At 34.9% G+C, this 20960-nt stretch overlaps 1 protein-coding gene across 1 annotated transcript in view; it reads right to left on the bottom strand.

Annotated features, from left to right (window-relative positions):
* The window catches only part of ASCC3 (activating signal cointegrator 1 complex subunit 3), a 290851-nt gene that overhangs the window by 69828 nt on the left and 200063 nt on the right, over positions 1-20960 (bottom strand). The window contains exons 19-30 of the mRNA XM_082481072.1: positions 20830-20916; positions 18395-18571; positions 16047-16272; positions 12300-12454; positions 8529-8627; positions 7873-8041; positions 5721-5941; positions 4476-4561; positions 2771-2937; positions 2488-2633; positions 2259-2379; positions 93-235 (exon numbers count right to left, since the gene is read on the bottom strand). Of these exons, the coding sequence (XP_082337198.1) occupies positions 93-235; positions 2259-2379; positions 2488-2633; positions 2771-2937; positions 4476-4561; positions 5721-5941; positions 7873-8041; positions 8529-8627; positions 12300-12454; positions 16047-16272; positions 18395-18571; positions 20830-20916 (1797 nt within the window). The remainder of the gene's footprint in view (positions 1-92; positions 236-2258; positions 2380-2487; positions 2634-2770; positions 2938-4475; positions 4562-5720; positions 5942-7872; positions 8042-8528; positions 8628-12299; positions 12455-16046; positions 16273-18394; positions 18572-20829; positions 20917-20960) is intronic.

The following is a 20960-nucleotide window of genomic DNA, read 5'->3' as shown; positions in this document are numbered from 1 at the left end:
AATGACTCTCTTCTTTTAGATGTATTTTCTTGTCAAACAAACATCAATTAAATAGAAGCAAAGCACAAATAATGCAGGTAAAACGATTCTACCTCTCTTTCATCCATCTTCAGCCATTGTTTGGGATCATCCTCGGTGGCTAGGAAAGCTATCAGATCTAAGGCAGTAAGCCTTGTTTGACGTCTGGATGACACAAAAATAAGAACAGGCTTGGCTGGAGAATGACTCCGAATTGCTGTTGAGGAAAACAGAACCGGAGAATTAGGCCCTTTAATGTCAAAAATTAGAGTTTCTCTTTGCAAAACCTAGGCAGCTGATATTTCTCTGCAGATGATATACAGGTATGCGTACTTAGTCTCTGTTCTGCTGGATAAATACAACTGAGATGAGCATATACCACCTCTGAATCTAAGATCATATAACTATGCTTAACTAAGTCTGATTTAATTTGCCCCGTTACTTCAGTGATCATTGTAAGCAAATTAAGAGAAGCTGTTAGAACCGTCCGTGTCGTGTCCCCCCCCCCCCCCCCCCCCAAAAAAACCACACCACAAAACCTGAACAAGCTCTCTAGACTTCAAAGCTTGTGAATTTCTCTAAATCAGCCTATTAAGTATGTTATGTTTTTTTTCTACCCTGTTAGGATATGTTGTCTCAGGCTAAGTACCATCAAAGTTCAAAACTTGCCTTCTGCCTGACCCAGAGCTCAGACTGCATAGACTCCTGTCTGCCTGCAAAGGATCCCTTCAATCTACCAAAACTATAACAGGTACAAAAGATAGTAACTTTTCAATAGTTGTTGTGAAAGTGGGCATTATGGTACAAAAGAACTTTGTTTCTGTTGTTTACTAATCAGTCTGATATATTTAAACCAGTTATGTTTTAGGACTCTTAAAAAAAGCATTTTCTTCCTCAGCCCATGTTTGAAAAGTTTCAGGTTGCAGCAAAATTTTTATGGTCTCAGGAATAAGTATTGCCATGGAAATGCTAAAATAACCTTGACTGTACCATGCAAAACAAGTGGGGAAAAAAGCCCTCAATAAATCATATGTCTACAGATTTTCTAACATCAACAAGCTCTAGAAGTATAAACAGGTGTACGTAGAATTTCAAATACTCTCTCTAAATCTCTTATAAATCCATCTGTGTTTTCTCACGCAATTCTCATTCTAGCAATTAAATTTATGCATTGTTAATTTCTGAAAACTATTTCATACTGTTCACCATCACATATTGTTCCCCAGTTCGTGAATACTACCCAGCGTGTGCTCCCGCATAGACATACTGTACAGTTGTGAAATTATTGAAACAGGATAATTCATGTGTATTTATACCTTACAACTATATATGCCAATATATCTATATATTGTAAAAGCCCAGCATCTAATGGATTTTTGTTGCTTCAGGAACAGGTGTGGTAGAACAGCCCAAGACAGATTTATTGTTCATTAGTGTTTTTGTACAATGCTCTTGTGGAGGTGTAAATAATCTGAGCTGTCAAGATTGGTCTCTAGTCCACAATCAATACTTTGCTTCTGTCATAAGGCTAATTAAAGCAGCTAAAAAGTCACCTCACAAATGTCACCTCACAATCAACAGCAGTTCACATTACAAAATTTATTTTGGAGGTTATTTTTAATTGATATAATAAATATTCCTTATGTAACCAAAACAAAACATGTTCAAATAAAATATGAGAGTTTTTCTTAAATCTATCCTGCTCGCCAGCTTTGTTAAGGATAAAAAATTGAAAACAGAAGCATATCTGGACGCACTACAAATTCTGAATTTTATGGTTATTGCTTTGAAACTAGAATTATAGGAGGTTACCCTGACTTGCAACTTCTGTTCACAATTCTTTAATGCTTACATACAGTGGTCCACATGAAAATACCTCAGCAGATTAATAATACGAATGGTTTTATTACTTTGTAAATTTCAAAGATTTTTACACAAATGTTTCTTTATGGTGTCAAACACTAAGAGAAAACACATTTTATTTCCCCTTCATTAGCACTAATTTTATTCTTCTGCTCTAAATACATTACATTCCACTGTTATATGTTGCATTTGCAGCACGCTTTATGTTTCAGACAAATAGCTTTGGGCCATTAGCAGAGCACATTACCCCTAAAACATGCAAAGAGTACATACAGTAACACATGTTGTAAATGTGCTGCAAATGAACTGTGTAAAGTGCTCAAAGTCTGTCTGTCTTTTACAGAAAGAAGGAAAAGGCCTGGGAGCTTGTTGCTTACCCTGAAATGCAGGTTTGTTCATGCTGGCCATGCGAGGACAGTAATGCTGGCCAGGGAAGCCCTGAATGTGCACCTCCAGAGGAACTGGGCGTACCGACGGCCGGAAGTTGAACAGACCCATCTACAAGAAAACATTTTTTTCAAGTTTAACCTCGAATTCTCTTACAAATTGCTATTTTGCTTTTCTGCAGCACAAACATACACCAGTATTCTGAAACATTTGTCGTACCTGATTAATATTTAGCCAGTCAGCCAGGTCTCTGGCATTTGCTAAAGCAGTGGATAAACCGACTACTCTTACAGGCTTCTCTGTGTGAGATGAGATGAAGTTTGTTCGAGACACAATGACTTCCAATACCGGGCCTCTCTCATCCCCTAGCAAATGAAAAGTCCATTGAAAAACAGAGAAAAGAAAAGGTCCGGATGTCAAAAAGTATATTCGCATCATAAGTACCAGCGCACTTCTTCAAATTTAGCAACAATTCTGATTAAAAACAACAAAACACGCTCACCTAGCAGATGGATCTCGTCTATGATAAGAATGGAAACTTTCTGAACGTAGCTTCTGTTCTGCCAGCTTCTGCTGACACCATCCCACTTCTCGGGGGTAGTAACAATCAGGTCAGCTTGGGCAATAGCTCTCATATCAGGAGTCACATCTCCTGTCAACTCTACAACCCTGTAATCAAGACAGTGGCTTGGCTTTACAAAGCTTTAGAACATCTCTATGTTCAAATATTAACTCCTAAACATTAACTCTAAAAAGGGAGGAGAAACAAAATTAAACAAAGTCATTTTGTTTCTGGTCAAATACTTCTAACAGGTTGTTCAAGATTGTTTTAAGTAAATAAACCTCTCTCTGTTTTTCTAGCAAATACCATATAAACACTAAATACCATTCCTTAACAAAACCATGCAAAAAGAAGAGTGAATATGAGTCCCAAACCATCCATGGTTAACTTTTCAATATGAAGATAAAATAAAAATATTAGTAGTTTATAATGTGCATCATAACATCCTGCCATAGCCAGGAGGAAAGCTTTCTAGAATGCTACTGAGTTGCTGTCTGCTGTTCTGTATAGATCTCTGGTTTGAATAACGAGGCTAAATTGCAGTGTGTCTGCATTTGTTGGTGAAGTTCCATTAAGACTGGAGCAGAAATTGTCCTGAGGTCATTTTTTGGGAAGATTAGCAGAGTTTTTCCTATTGTTTGCCTTATTATCCTTTCAAGTTCTATAAACAGCATTTGAGATGATCCATCATTTTAGACTGAATATAATGGGGTTTTGACATTTCTGTGATACATTCTACGTCCAGTTGAACATCCAATAAAAATTCCTCAAAGTAACGTGTATCTTCTGTTCAAAATTTCAGTGACAAGCAATAGAGTAAATTACAAAAAGAAAGTATTACCTGACAATATTTTAAGATTATGAGGCAAATAATTTATCCTCACAGGCCCTTAAACTAGCAAAAAAAAAAAAGTCACTACTATGATAATAGCAGGAATCTCACTGGTAATTTCATGTACACAGAGTAGCACCACGTTCTATTGACTCCTTTAACTTAAGAAAAAGGCTATATATATATATAGAGAGAGAGAGAGGGGGGAAAGGAAAACGCCCTAAATAATGCATCCTACGGATATAATTTTTAACTCAACGTATAATTTTGGAAAGCATCAACATAACTGATATACCTTATATGTCATAAATTAATAGTAAAACCCCAACACCTGAGAAGATCAGCAAGCCATTAATGTCACCAAGGAATAGAAGTGTATCTAATTTATATATTCATATAAATATAAATATACAAATATTCCTTCAGGACAATATATGAATACTAGTATACAGTTCATGCAACTCCTATGAGTTCCTTATAGCTAAGGTTTCTAAAGAAAGCTTATTTTGGATTGGAATTTCAATTTCCAAGGATACTGCAGAGATAAACCTGAGCTTCAGATTTGTTATACTGGCAAGTAATGAGACCAAAAATAGCTGGGTATCAAAGTGTATTCCTTGTTTAGTTCTGATTTTGCTATCACTAAAATGACAATTCATAGCATTTTTTTGTTGTTTAAGCATTTGGAATTTGAAGGATACTATACAATCAGAACCTATTATGAAATACTCAGAAGTATTCTGTAGATTTTATTCATACTTGATGGACTGTTCTTTTACTTCTCATTTCTCTTATTAGGAAGGAGAAACATACTTTTTACCAAGTTTTTCTTCAATCCTAACTTTCCAGTCCTCAATTCTTTCACGAACAAGTGCTTTTAAGGGTGCAATATACACTGCCTGCAAAAGAAAAGTCACAAAAACAGAAGTTAAACAAGAAACCTTTACTAAAGTGTACCTACAAGGAAAAAAATTATTTAATACTTGTGAGATTCGAACATACTCATTATCTATATTCAGAATTTTCAGCAAGCAGTATCTTACCTGATTTCTAGTTATATGGTTAAATTATTAAAACATGACCAATTAAATTAAAAAGCTGATTATTTTAAGCAAAATGTCACAATATTTTCCTCAAAGAAGCCTGCTCTGCAGGGGGGAATACTCTGACGTGTAGAAACAATATTTATTTACAGATTTATGGTTAAATAGTCAAGCTTTTGAACATGAAGAAACCGCTACATGAAGAATTCACATATATTCTTTAAAGTCTATAGCCAGGTTTTCAGCTTTATTAAAACCTAGAAGATATATTCCTTTGAGAACTGGCTATTTCGTAAGTCTAATAGATAAGTCGAAAATGTGTGAATGTCTTGTTTACCTCGCTTGGACTAACAAATTACATGAAAATACTGAAATTTCAAAGATGAATAAGGGAGTTATGCACATTAATTCTGTTAATTCCAAAGGTTATTCTCTGGTTAAATCTCACAGTCAGATACAAATACCTTTTCCAAAGACTTTAAAGCTAAAAGATGGTTAACTAAGACAAGATGACTAAGTCAAGATGCAGATATATATTCACTTTGAAAACAAAACCCCCCAAAGTTGAGTTGTTCAGCTTTTAGACAATTTGTTCTAAGAAACAGAATACAGGGGCAAGTTGGAACGGAAAATTGGCTTCTAGTAATTAATTGCAATTTGTTCGTTTAAATAAGAGAGAGAGTGGGCTACTTGTATTCACATGGAGGGAAACTAATAGCTATGATACAGTACTACTGCTAGTAGAAGGAGATTAAAGCAGGAAATGCAGGTAAGTATAAAAAAGGAAATCTAGCATGCCTGTATGTGATTTCTTTTAGATTTAACACTAGTTGTACACTGATTAAAATATAAAGTTGAAATAAAAGCATAAGGTACACGATGCAGTATCATTTTGTATGCAGACAGGTATAAATTGGAGAAAGCAAAATTCAGTTTGCCATAGTCTTTTTCTAGGCTTTTGTATTGCTGAAAACATGCCTAAAGAAAATGATTCTAGTAAACCTATTTTACAAACCTTTGATGTAGGATACTTGTTAAAAACTCTAAAGATTGCTAATTCAGCTGCAACAGTTTTTCCAGAACCTGTAGGTGCTCCAAGAAGAACATTACAGTCTGTGTGATAAAGTGTATGAAATATCTGGGTCTGGATAGGGTTGAAGTGTGTGAATTTGTACAGGACTTCATATTCCCGATGTCCCAAGGCTGTGATAGGCAAAGGCTGAAGATCCAGAAGCTCTAAAAACACAAAATAATCATAAGTGTGTGACAAGAGATGCCATGACATAACCTAGTCTATTATGAAGATAAAGATATTAACCAATACTTTAGTGGAAAACAACTTACATTGGAAATTGTTTTACTTAATATCTCATATGACACAGAGTCCGCATTTGGGTCATTGTTAACTTCGATGAGGAACAATGAAAAGTTGATTTTATAGCTATGAAGTATTTCTGGAACTACCATCGTTAGTATTCTGATAGCTGTGAACCAGCTATTTGCATAAATTAATCTTTTTCTTAAAGCTGTTTCCTTTTTACCCAGTTGTAGTAGGCGCTAAACCCACTGTATTCGATTATATGCATGTCCATCTTCTTATAACAGAATGCAGAGTCGCAGGACAGCACAGTCTGAATATTTCAGATTCGGGGAAAAAAATCTATTTAAGAAGGAAAGATTCTTTGGAGTTTTTAGGTCGTTGGAGTAATACAAATCAGACGAGTACAACTAAATTTTGCATCTAATCCTTTAAACATGTAATTAAAGACATAATCTTAATAAATAAACAAACAGCCTTTCAATATAGGAATCTCAATATATCTTGAGGGCATCTGCTATCCAAACAATTAGAGATTGTGGAATTTGGAAGATGATATATATAACCAGATTGGATTTGGAATCCTACCAAATTAAGGAGACTGCAGTGATTCTGCTATGCAGATGCTTGCTTTGAAGTTTAGTTTGTTTTTTTTTTTTTTTTTTCTTTGTGGCTGGACGTCTCATTGTCTTTTCAGGGTGCTTCACATTAAGGTATGATATGGGAGTCATAAAATCTACTGAGGCAATGATGCCTAATACTCTTCACATGCTTTTCACTGATACCTTATGGCTGTTTTATCATTCCCACTGAAACTGTGATTTCTTGGGCTCTGTTGAGGAGAAAGAAGGTTTTTTGCCTAGCAGGGCCTCTACGTACTTCATTGTTGAGTGGGAACCAGATGGGAATTGAAATCAATTACCATAAATCCTAGAGGCTCCATAACTGGTGATGTGTAAATATCTTTCTGTTTCTTCTGAATAGTAGTCAGTGATCAGTCAATTAGATAAAAAGGTTACACATGCTTTTCCAGACAGCCTAGGTACAGTATAACAATAGCTAAACACTTCACAAACACATGTGAATTTATGCATGCCAAAGGACAACACCGTATGAGAACTGAGTATTTCTGAAGGCACTCACTTCACAGACTGCTAGATGAGCCAAATGTAATTGCAGTGGAAAGGTTTTACAATGACATCAGGCACAATGAATGTATAAAGCAATTTATGTATCCAGAAAAAAAGAAGCAAAACACAAACATATGCTTCTGTGCCAAGTGTTAAAAAAGGAGGGGGAGGGGAAGGCCTGACTCGATCAGCAGTGCTAAGTTGAAATGCGACGTTCAGCACCGTAACTGTGCTTGCTATGATGAATTTATTTGAGTAAAAATAGCAAAAGGTTTCATATTTTCAAAATTTTAACTGTGTTTGTTTTTTCTTTGCTGAATGCCATTTGTAATACAACCATCCACTCCAAGATTACTTGGAACCAATCCGGAAGAACTGTAACGCTTGCAAGCACCAGGACAAGACATACTGTAATACAGACACTGCTTAGTTTTAGGTGACAGTTTCAGTTTTCCTATGGTTTATAGAGAACCTGGAGTAACTAAAAGGCTGGTACTATGTTGAGATGAAATGAGCTGCTTTTTGACCAGGAATTTAAAATTTTAGAGAGCTTTAAAGTTAGTGGAGAAATGGTCTCAATAATAAAATATATCACAAAGTGAAATTACATATACTTTTCTATGATGAAGCAGAAGTTAAGAGAATTGTTGCACTATTATAAGGAAAATCAATATAAAGAAGATGAAGTGAAAAAAAAAAAAGATCAAATTTGAAGTTACCTGTGTGGGGTGGATGTCTCTCTGGAAGAATCAAATGTTGAAAATTTATGATACATACAGCCTCTGCTCCTAGCCATCTATCGGACACAGCTCGAATGTAATATTGAGAAGGAAGAGGTTCAAAAATTGGGATTGTGAACACCAGCAGTTGAGGTTCTTTAGTAATGACCTAATGCAAATGTGTAGATAATAATTACTGCACAGACAAATCGGTAACTTGAAAAATCGTAGTTTGCCTCACTTCCATAAGCATTACCAACACAAAGCAATGAAGTATGTGTGCAACTGCATTTGCAAAATGTTCATATCTTTACAGAAAATTTCATCACTGGGAATAGATATTGTTTCCACGGACTTCAAAAGATAAAAATAAGGCTTGCTCTTCATCTTTTTCTTTAACAGACAAAACCATTACAGTCTTTCTTTTTTTTCACCTGGAAATAAGTGTCTCACCAAAGGAGGAGGAGAAAAAGGGACCTCTGAGATTAGAAAACATCTTTGTGTCCAAGTCCAAGCTTATCACGTACATTTAAAACGGAAAGCTGTGCTACTGATTTGGAAATCTGCTTAGGTCAAAATACTGTTTGGCCTTACAAATCCTCATCTCACTAACTTTATTTTTGCCTTGCTATGAGATTCTGAATAAAAGCCATTACCTGTTTTTTTTGAATGATGAAGTACTCTGAATGATAAATGTGATCATTAGTAGGGTCTTCTACCCAAATCCACCAGGGCTCTCCAACAGTGCCATGTACCTTTAAGAGTAGAAAAGATAGCTTTGTTATAGATGTAAGGAGCTTCTCTAGGTTTGCTGGGTACATCAGATATATTTCGAAATTATGTAGGCTTACAAAGGAATACAGAAATATAGAAATCAGAGGCAAGAGCAATATAACATTTCTAATTAGATTAGTCTGCTTAAAGATTATGTTTCAATCAGACTGTGCTTAAGGTACATATAATATAAATGGACATGATACAAATGCAACTGAAGCTAGGGCTTCAGCTCTTTATAAATAAGACTGAACTCCCCAGGTTTCCTCTAGGCTCCTAAAAAAGGACGACTCCTCCTTTTTCCTCCTTGTACTTCTGTCTTCGGATTCTGTATAGAGGATTGTCTTTTGCTATCCACTGCTCATTTTTCAGTCAAAAACACGCTCTCAGGAAAAATTGGACACTGAATTGTGACATTCCTCTCTCCTCCTCTCTCTCTTCCCCTCTGCTTTAGAAAGATACAGTAAGTGGATGCAGAAGGCTGTAGATGTAGTCATTGCTACAGGTGAAGTGCGAAGAACATTAACAAAGCTGTCCCTTGATTCCCATGCCATCTGGCAACACTTTATTCCACCCTAGATTTTTGTTTGCTTTGTTGTGTACCTTATTTTGCAATGCCAGACACAAATCATAGCTAGGCAGGACACTCAGTTAAGAATTTTTGTTTCTTTGTCAGAATAAATGACTTGTGCAAGCATTTTACTTAAATATCTAGGAGAAAAAAGAAAAATGCACAGTAAAGGAGTACAGAAAACATACTATTAAATGAACATAGATTTTTTTGATGTTTCTGATGAGGACTGTGATAAGGTATGAAACCAGTATGAAGATGAAAAAAAAAGCTGGAATTACTCCTAAGCTCTAGTTAATAGAAGAAAAACCCACAAAATGCATAGTTGCTTCTAATGGCAATTTTAATGCTACAGGAATCTGGTATTGATTCACACAGCACACATTATTTTCAGCATAATTCATTATTGTGTATGTGTTGAAAACAGTCTGTACCGGCTTTTGAAGACAAAAATACGTACTAAGAATAGAACTAAGGTGCTTTTGTTTCTTTTTTTATACAGTTGCACAATAGATAACTAGATGGACAGTAAAGAAACCGTCATTTTTTTTTTTTTCATTACATTTGAATTTCACTAGCAGCTTCACTGGGAACTGAAGCAGTGAAACTGAAAGGGGACAGGTCACTGCAGGTGACCTGTTACTTTCTCAGGGTTTAGAAGAATTTAAGAGAGGATGGAAGAACTAAGGAAGGCGATAAAGTTCATATAGCTCAGAAATTTTATTATCAACTATAACAGCATCTTAGTTTTTGGAGAGTCCTGTGACAAAGCTGGATGGGAAAACAAGGGCAATGTGGGAACAGGCAATGCAACACTCTCCAGTAATGATTCTCAAAAACTCTGGCGACCTCTTAAGAACTGACACATACCTGTATTTTGGGCAACCACTGCCCTAAAACTGCATGTCTGATACACGACTCGGCTAATTAATCCTAGTCGCATTATTCCATATTTCTGCTGGACTCCTCCTGGCTGCAGTAAGGCTTCCTTGCTCTGCCTGGGTATGTTTATAGTCTTTCGCTTTTAACTATATAATAAGAATTTTCCACTGGGATATGCCTCACATGCTTTACTGAAATTAAGGGCTCTCAGCACTGAAAGCTGCAGCCATTAAAGATCAAGATGATGTCATATCTTAGAACTACCGAAACATATCTTCTTTCTCTCGTAAAGGCAAGTGCAAAATTTGAGATGAGATCATTCTAGAATTAAGTTTCCAGGTAAAGCAACAGTCTGAAAACCATGAAATGTTAACCAAGCAAGGTATTTCAGTTAAGTATGCTATTTAAATTTTCAGTGTTCTGATGTTATTTGACTACTCCCATTCTTTGAATATTTTTGTACCAATTTCAGCTATACCTATAAGTTTATATATTCTTCTTCTGAATAGCTTGCTAAAATATTGTGTGATGATGTAGAAGTAGTTTTGGAGTGCGAATGGTTGAATTTAAGACAGTTATTAATTTTTAGAGACTATTAAAATTTAACAGTTTTTTGTTTATTTACTGTGATAGGTTTCACTCACTGAAGACATGAGAAAATCAACAGCTACTTTACAAAAAGAAAAAAAAAAGAAAAAAAAAGTTTTCCGAGTTTTAATGAGTACCAATATACAAATTCACACAAAAAGAGCTCCATAAGTTGAATTGATAAAACGATCATAATGTTTCCAAAGCAACCATTAGGAAAATGGTGTCAAGGGGTCATAGCAGAAACCAGATTTTTGCCAAAGTTTTGCTATAACTTTAGAAGTTCAGAATCAAATAAGACAGTATAATTCTGTGTGGACCCCTTTCCAATATAGAAGAACCTAGATTTTGTAGAATAATCTAAAAATAGATTAAGAAATTAATTTGTATTAAGATACAGCTTAATATGAAGAACAGTCATGGGGTTTTTTTGTCTTTAATAGATTACAGGTAAAGTGGATGAAAGATTGAATAATAAAAACTTGTCTCAATCCTAAAAAGTAATACTTGTTTGCCTTCTGAAGTATTGCACATAAATAAGGCAGCAGAAGATAACTCATGCTATAATTCATGTCAGGAATCCATTCAAGTATTTCTGTAATAAATCCAGGTAGCAAACAAAATCTAACTTTCTGTATTTTGATCATTAATCTCCCACTCATAAGCTAACTTGGCGAAACTTCCAAAAGAAAAGAAAAAGCCTTTAGGCAGGGAAAATAAACTACAAAATAATCTAAATGTTTGTGGAATAAAACTAATTTACTTGTGATTAAGGTAAATTTGTAATCTATGGGATTTTAAAATTATTTTTTAATAAAAGAACAGTAACTTAATATCCACCTTTCAAAATAATTTATCTTAAGCTTAAACGTCCTAAGCATAAAAAAAAGAAAAATATGCTTGCCCATTTCGGTATCTTTGCCTTGACTCTGTAGAAAGTTTCAGAAGTACCAGCAACAATACAATGCCCCCATGTGGACATTTGTATTTCATTTAGATTTATCTTAAATCTATTTCTAATGAACAGATTCTGAATTAAAGGCTGTGGGTATATCTAAATGCGCAACTAGTACAACTCCTTTCATATAAATTTGCACCATAAAATATAGATGAATCTAATTCCAAACATATCTCAGTTTTTCTGTTCAGACAGAAATAAAAAGGCACTGATGTTGTGAATGTACACTTGTAAAGCCGTAAAGAGCAGCAGAACTTGGCATACACGAACTGTGTTTCAGGGCTTTATTTTCTGCGTTTGATGTTCATTCATAGTACAGAGCGCCATCTGTGCCTTCCTTTTTCTTGCTTCTCCTTTTTGGGCATATAATGCAAATCTATGTGTGACTACTGTTAATATTCAGTATAAGCACTTGCTTCAACATGTTATAAACAGCACAATCCCGTAACAATTAATGGAAATAAAAAGATGATCTTTGGGTGCCTTCGTCTGTGAAAGTCTTAAAGGTCATTCCATTCTTATTATCAAATTTGCCTTTTAGCTAAAATAAATGTTTTTTTCCTTCTCCAAACCGCTATGGACTCTCTGTGATCATGTCCTTTACTGAGGCTCAAGTAACGCTTCCCGCCCTTCCTCCACCTCCTTTTTTTTTACCTGATCGTTCCATGTGAAATCAGGAGCGATGTTCAGCCGAACTCGGAGCACCGTGCGGGTTATTGGCTGAATCGTTGCTTCCATTATGATGGAAGGAATTTGATGGACACACTGTTTTACCTTTAACCCAATCTTCACATGATGCAGCATATGACCTGCCAAGAAAACATCGGGTGTAACAAATTTGCATTTCCAGAAAAAATAGTACAACTCCGTCTTTCAAAGAGGCTTTGAGAGAGGAGTATTATTGCTTGCTTGTTTTGCTCTTAGGTGCGTAAATGTCTGACTCTCCTGACCTGGCATGTCTGAATATTTTGTAATACTTAACTTGAATTAGCAATTTACACCCTAGAAAAATCAGTATTAACCCCTCTGTTGGCTATAACTAAGGGGTTAAAATAACTATTAAGAATTCACACTGACCACATATTATGTCAAGCCACTTCCCTTTCCTTTACTGACTTTTTGACCAAGCTCTTACCAAGCCATATAGTTCTTTTTTAAAGCATGAAGGCTGACCTTTTACTTAATGAAGGGCACACATTTGAACTTCTGCAATTCCTGTGTAGTGATTCAAAGTAGACAGAACACTTTACATAAAACTGAATAAAGGTAGTTAATAGCTCAAAAATGCACACAACTAGTAAATATCTCACAGCAGCTCTGGTCTTTCAGAATACACCACTGTGTAACTGAGACAAAGGAAAAACTAAATGTTGCAATGTTTTTAATTTTCTATCATAGTCATGGTAACTAAGGCAATAAAGTGATTATATTAATAAAAAAAAAATCCTGCTTCTATTTTACAACTGAAATCTCTGTTCCCTTGCTCTTCATTTTAAATGTAAAACAAGGTACGTAGCAGTGATTTCTTTTTTTCCGGAAAAATATTGCAACTTCTAGCTAATTTAGGGTAAGAAGTTGATTTATCACATTTTCACTGAAATTGCTTATAAAATAATGTGGAGTATATTTTAAATTTTAATTGTAACAGACGTTAGTACTCACTGTTAAAAGCTACCTTACAAATGGCTACTGATATTTTCTGATATCATTATGTGGTTCTGGTGCACACTTTCCCATAAAAAAAAAAGACAAAAAAAAGAAGAAATCCTATTATTTGCATTATGTGCAAAGTGAAAGGTGATACAAACTTTTTCTTGCTATTGCATGAAATTTTGGAGCATAACACCTTACCGTTGCTAATTTTTTTATATTGATCCTGACTTTCCCTCTTTGGTTTTATTTAACAAACTGGCAGATTTTGCCTCACACAGGTGTTTATACTCTGAAGTAATGAATGGTGATCATGCATAAGAAGCATATCTCCAATGCAAAAGCTTGAACACACATTTAATCATTTTAATTTGCAGTTGGTAAAATAAGTGCACCTCCAGAAAGTGGATTATTAAACCCCAAACCATTTATATTGGTACAATATAAATAATAAATAATTGGCACAATATAAATAATAAAGAATTGGTACAATTATAATAAATATTGGTACAATTTGGTGATACCTGCAGTATTATAGCATACTTGCACTGTGACTATCCTTTGCAATTAGAAGTAAAACTTCAGAAATCGTGTTAAATTAAAGGTAGGTGCGAAATATTCAAAGATATGACTCAATAAGCTTATGTAGGCAAGTACACTTTTTCATGCCAAAAATCACTTTCTGTATCACAGCGTGTGAGGTGTTTGTACAGGACAGCACTGAGGTTTTATACACTTATCTGCTAGGGGAAAATAAGGCTCCTCTCCCAACTACTGTAAAATATTATAAAACTCCCTTCCCCCCCCCCCTTTTTTTTTTTGAAAAGTCACATTATGAGAAACTATCAATGGCATACAAGAAATATTAAAACCTTCTGAACAAAAGCTGACTATTCGAGAAGATAGGTATGCGTAACAGAGGAATAGATTTTGCTATTCCATGACTGTAATCTCTATTCTGAAAAACCAGAAGTGGTTATCTCAGATAACACAGTGATTTCTTGGCTTTCTGGAAACTCCACGGTTACGTGGCAGTAGAGCATGGATTGGTGTCGACCAATTTGTGGTACACTGGAACCCAGGACCTGTGCACACAACACACTCTTCATTCACTGGGAGAGCTGGCACCCATCTGACGCCTTTATCTGTCCCTAAGCCATGGACTCAGTCAGCCAGCTAGCTCCCGTCCTTTTTTATTCTATCTCCGAGATCACAATCACATTTAAAAAGGGCAAAACACTAAACCAGAAACTAGTCCTACGGAGTCAGAGAGCACGGCCTTTTCTCATTTCGACACGGCTTTGAATTCGGATAAAAATAAGGTGGCTGCCAGGCAAGCGCTTCCTTCACGCCCGTGGTGTCAGAAAGAGAGGCCAGACAGGAAGAAGTATGCCAAGTAACAGTACTTCACAGAGATGCACACATCAATTTGCTTTGATGTTTATCAGGCTGAAGAACATGAAGTATCACTACACATAGTCTGCAACGACCTATTTTCACAGTTAAATCCCGGCTCATCTATTTTCAAACTAGGTTAATAATAAAACAAAACTAGACATTTTACAGGTATATATTGATACGTTTCCACGTTGTCAATAATAGTTCTACTACGTTGAAGAAAGAAAAACTGGTTTTGTATCTTAATACAAAATTTCTAGCTTCTCCAAGGGCAGGTATGGGGAGAAAGAAGCATAAATGCTTTTAAAGCATAAAGCATAAAAGCATAAAAGCTTTTAAAATGTTCTCACAGTATTTTGGCTTATTAAATAAAAATATAGCCTCTAATTCTGCAAGCTTTTACATATTTATTCAACTTTTTCCAACCAAAATTAGGCACGTAACAAACCTGTGAGGAATGTAGTTCTCTTGTCAAATGAGAGAAATATCAAGTCAGAGGTCATAACCTCTAAAAAGCAGGAATTTTATTTTTATTGTAAAATTAGATTTAAAAAAAAATGGCAGTTTGTTTCTCAACAACCCAGCAATAACAGGTGCAAAGAAAGCCCAAGTAAGAAAAAACACACTAAGATAAGAAAAATAAATACATCACAAGCAAATTTTTTTTTCAACCTCAACCAGCTGGTGGACAGTTTATACACAACAGTTTATACACACACACTAGAAATTGTCATTATATCTATCAGTAGGCTTGTGGATTTTCTCATTATCGAAGTGTCAAATCCTTAAAAAAATTCCATTAAGATTTTGCTGCAATGACACCAGTGGCAGTGAATTCTCCATGTTCAATGAAAATTAATGCAGCGTTTCAGAAGCAGGCCATTTACTGATAGTATACCAGGACATAATAATCTGCTTTTATTCTTTTTCACGTTAATAGTATTTCAGAAAAAAAAAAAAAAAAAAAAAAAAAGGCCTTATTTTGCCTACTGGCAAAAATAAACAGATGCCTTTTATAGTAGTGTATTATGTAATATGAGCAAGAAGGGAAGCACAGGTCAACATAAAAATGTATATATACACATATATGTAAATACATATCAACTTATATCTCCATTCCACATGTGTTCTGGGGTTGGCAGGACATGGGCTAGCCTTACCCTCAAAGCTGTGCCGTATTACAAGCTGTGGAGACTGAATAAACCATCTTTATTGGACAGACCATAATACCGTATTAATGTGCTTACATGGATCCAGACCAGAGTGGGTAAATTAATGAATGGCTCAGATTTAGTTCGAACTTGCCCATTGATTACTAATAGTTTAAGCAGATCAGCATTGCTGATTTCTCACCTATTTCATCTTTCCTCATGTCCTTCATCTTGTCTACAGTGAGATTCTTCTCTTCCAACTTTGAGAGGACTGATGGTGGTAACACTGAGAACTGTCTCAAAGGGCTAACCCAGCCCCACAGCCGCTTGTCAATGACTTTGCTGAGATTCAGTAGTCGATATGTCATTGCAGGCCAACGTTTCCTAAGGGCAATCTCAAAAAGAGCTCGAACAATACGAGCTGCATTCTGGAGAGTGAAAAAAAAAAAAAAGAAAAAATGTTGCAATTCTCTCAAGTATTCTTTGTAAAACGAAAAGGATCCCATAGACTCATCTTTGACAAACCATAACAATAGATTTTTTCTTTTCAAATTTATTTCAAACATTCTTGAAAACTTTATTTTTTCCATCACTGTCTAGTGGCAGAACTACCTCACGATTGCCTATCGAAATTACAAAAAGAAACATGTGCAACCAATTAAAGTTGTAGTGGCAGGTCTGCCATAGAATTTTGATTACGGTTATGCTAACGTTAGTGAGTTCTAAATTTATTGCATGTCAATCACTTCGGAAACAAATTCACTTACTGTACTTAGTATCTTCCTCCTTCTCCCCCATATAATATATACCTACCAACTCAGTTTATATGGAAATTCAAGTTTTAATTTTTCAACTTCAGTTTTGCTTCCATAATAGCATTCCATTTCACACTGAATTTCACAACATTGGCACAGAAGTTTAACAGTATTGACTTTTTTTTTTAACATTTTTCTGATACTATTGTAGAACTAAAATGTATAAATCTGCCTTGGACATGGAAAATCAATTAACATAAGCTTGAATTACTTCAGTGTTATAATGAAAATGTAAGTTATGATATTCCGTTCATAAACTTATCAAGCTGTATTATGAAGTTGTGTTTTTTTTTGTGTTGGGTTTTTTTTTTTTTTTTTTGGCCTACCTGTACTATGCCTGGATTAGTAATTCTGCTCTTGATTCATTGACTAGAACACAATCATTCCCTACTGGCTCAGCGATGCCAACAGGAATAAAAATAGAAAATTATTTGGTCGTGATAGGAAGCATATGTTACTAAAGAAGCACATTTTTTTTACTTAGAAAGGATGAATGATTTTCTTAATAGTCACTATCCAATTAAAAAAATTCACAATTTGCAGCACTGGTTCCACATGTAAAATTTATGAAGATCTGAGAAGACGACCATGTTGCTTCACTAAAAATGCTATAATTGAGACAGACAAATAAAAGCGATTGTCTTGAAAGCAAAGATGAAAAGAATCATACTGAAAATGATCTTGCTGTGCAAGTACCACAATTTTTATGATGTGCGTAATGATTTCAGAATTTTCTCATTTATACCCGTACGTGCTATGAAATGTAAACACTTCTGAAGAAAGTGTTAGTATTGAATATACACATTCTTGCTGAAGAATATGTATACTTTTGAATCTTTAACTCTCATCTTTAACATCAACTAAATGCAATTTTACAATCAATTCTTTCCAAAGTGGTTTTGTAAGGATAAGACAAAAATGATTCAATGCAACATGCTGCTGACTGTTAAAAAAAAAAAAAAAAAAAGAGACATAGGATGGACTAAAAGGTAAAACTTTATAATCTATTTTCCACATTCGTTATTGTTGCAAATCTTGGATTGTCTATGAGCATTTTGTCACTTTGAGTTCTTCAGGATCCAGAATTCTAAATTTTCAAGCAACATCCCTTAAGATGGGCTCTAGTTGTGTAAGCAAGCAGTTCTGTGTCACGGACTTGCAGTTTTTGTATTATTCTGTGTAATAACTGAACACGCTGTATAACTATCAACCATTCAGGTGTCAAATCAAGCTGACGAATATATAGACTAAAATGTAAATTTGCATGGTTACGTCTAGCAATAAAATTGTAAAAGCACATCTTTCTTGTGTCAACCAAGGTATGTGAATAAAAGACAAATTATGTTTTGCAGTATGAAATACAAAAGTAAACAAAACATAAAAATAGATTGCAACAGTTTTCCAGTTTTAGAAGAAAACCCAGTAAGTTAAGAATAACATTTCTGTGCAATCACAGTTAGAACTACTAAATATAATAAGACTACAGGGGTAATAAGAACAAAAAGGACATTCATAATTAATAAAAAATGCAATAGTCTCCCAGCATAGGCTTTTGTATTTTCTACTTAAATATTATACCACATGTGCACACACACAAGGCTCTGATTTTCAAATCAATTTGCATAACTATGTACAAAAAATTTTGCAGATCAAGGCCTGCTTACATAATTGTAAACATTTGGGGAATGAAAACGGCAGAACACAGCAACAGATATGTAAAAAATACTATTTTTACCTGTGCAACATACGCAGAATCTGAAATAAGGGAGAAGCTGTCCATCTCCCCTCTGCTAATATATGTTTGAAGGAGGATATTTATTTTTCCATAATTGTTTTCCACACCTCCTGGAGCAGGAAGTTCACAGAAATCATTCAGTAAGGTATCCAGCTCCTCTATTTCTTCTTCTCTTACCTAAAACACAATTATACGTTATGAAGAGGCTGGAGCACTTTGATAAAATTTTTTACACTGAAATCAAATTTTCCTTATAACATAGTTACATTATTTTTAAATGGAGTCTCTAGTTTTAAGGAAAGAAAAAAAAAAAAAAGAAGAAAAAAGCAGCAAACCCACATCTTCCGCAATGTTGCTAATAGACCATAATTGAAACTATCTTAATAGTGACACAATTACGTTTTATCATTCATCACCATCTATTAAGGTTGCCATTGACATACAAAAATTTGATATGCCAGAAAAATTGAATCTTCTGACCCTACCATCCTTCATCTGATGAGATTTCATTTTTTATTTGACCAGAGTAAAACCTCTGTCCATCTGGATTAGGGCAATCTTGAATTAACATTAAATGTACTCATTATAGTTACATAGTTTGCATGTGGCATAATACATTTTTAACTCAAAACTGTGAAGTACTATGATTCATGATATTAAAATTTTCACTGTTAATAAGATTAAGTCTTAATACGAGTAAAGAAATATTCATATCTATGGTTTGAATAATGCATAACATTTCACATTCTAACTGATGACCCTTACATGGCAAAACCAGCATAAATCTACATATTCTTTGATTTACTGATAGTCTGTTAGTGTAAAACTTATTTAAAGAGGGTAAATGTTTGGTCCCTGCAGGGAACCAGCTGAAAGTAATTTTCATTTGGACCTGACTACCTGACATAAAAAAGACCCTAAGACAATTGGGTTAAAATCCCCAACTATTCAGCCACTGGCCCTACAGGAAAGAAAAAGATGAAGGACACAACCAGCACAGATGACTCCAGTGTCAGGGGAATATTGCGCTCTGCTTACAGCAACATTTTTGATATTTTTTTTCTGCTCTTGCATAGCACAGCACAGGCCAAATCCAGACCTGTATTTCAGCTAATGGTGACTTACCTATCTCAAAATACAGAATTTTAAAAGGCATTATGGAGACATGATTCGTATTAGCAAAAGTCACAATTTGTGTCACACAGAGGGGTAAATCCTGCGCTATTCTTGTGAAAATCAGTTACTAGTTTTAACATTCAGAGCTGCACAGCAAGCGGATCACAAAAAAATGGAACTGATGTTGCGCTGATGCCATACCATACAAATCTGAGAATGCGAACTAGAAAAGCTATGCCGTAGTCAAGAAGCATCACTAGTAACTTTATTACTAATATAGAAACATATCACATCAGATTTTCCATATGCTTTCCTTTTGAATATTCAATTACGCTAAATTTAGACCTAGCAAAGAAATATCACTATCATAAAAATCCCCTTCCAGCTTGGAAAACGTTGCATGTATCACTGTGAAACCTCATTGCTTATTATCTTCTATAATAGAAGAGATTACAGCAAAATAGAATTTCTCCATTAGATAAAGAGATGGTAATACTCAGACAGTGTGTGCAAATATGTAAATATGTAGATGGGGAGGGATTCACACTGCCAGATCGCGGAGCCAGGTGAATGAGAGCCAACTCTGATCTGAAAGTTGTATAATTGTGGTAAAATGGCAATGAGCCCAAGCTAATAAACCCTGCGGAGTCTGGCTCGCACCTCTATGAGATGGAAGCATGGGCAAACAAGCTCATGCCGGCTTGCAACGTATTGTCTTGTGTCCTACCCACACAGGAGGCAAAGAGGGAGGCTGGAATTCAACGGAGTATGACAGTACAGCAATTGTCTCGCTTGCACAACAAAATCCGTTACAACTTTCTAGCTTTCAAATTTGAGAATAATTTATCGGAATTTATCATTCTGCTAATCTAATATTGTTCCCTGCATGAAGTATATCACAGCGCTAACTTCAGTGAGTCCTGCCTCATTTCTGGGAAAGCAGATTGCTCAGGGAGACATCTAATAATGGTTTAAACTTCAAACAGTAAAACTATCTCATCCCTGGGTGCACCATTCCAATGGACACTTATCTTCACCTGTTAATAACTGAGGAGCTGACAAGTTCTTAAAAGCATTTAAAAGAATTCTCAAAGATCCATAACCCGTTATTAAATGTGCACTATAGTTCAAGCTGAACTACACATAAATTTGAGTGAGAGTATATATAGTTCTTGGCAATTAGGCCTACTTAGAAATAATTGTATAACGGTGCTTAATATTTAGCGAAACTTGGGTCTATAGACACTATTTATGGAGTAAGTAGTACAGAAGCGTCTAGTTTTAAGACATATTCTTTGTATGAAAGGATACAACTTTACCTTTATCTGCTCAAATTCTTCAGCTTTCGATACTATAGCAAGAATATCACCTTCTGTTTTATGAGCATCAAACAATTCATTGAAAGTCTATTAAAATAAAATGAATTGATTTAACTCTGAAAATAAAAATA

The sequence above is a fragment of the Vanellus vanellus genome, assembly GCF_965231255.1.
Source record: "Vanellus vanellus genome assembly, chromosome: 3".
In the NCBI taxonomy this organism is placed as follows: Eukaryota; Metazoa; Chordata; class Aves; order Charadriiformes; family Charadriidae; genus Vanellus; species Vanellus vanellus.
This window is presented reverse-complemented; position numbering and strand designations above follow the sequence as displayed.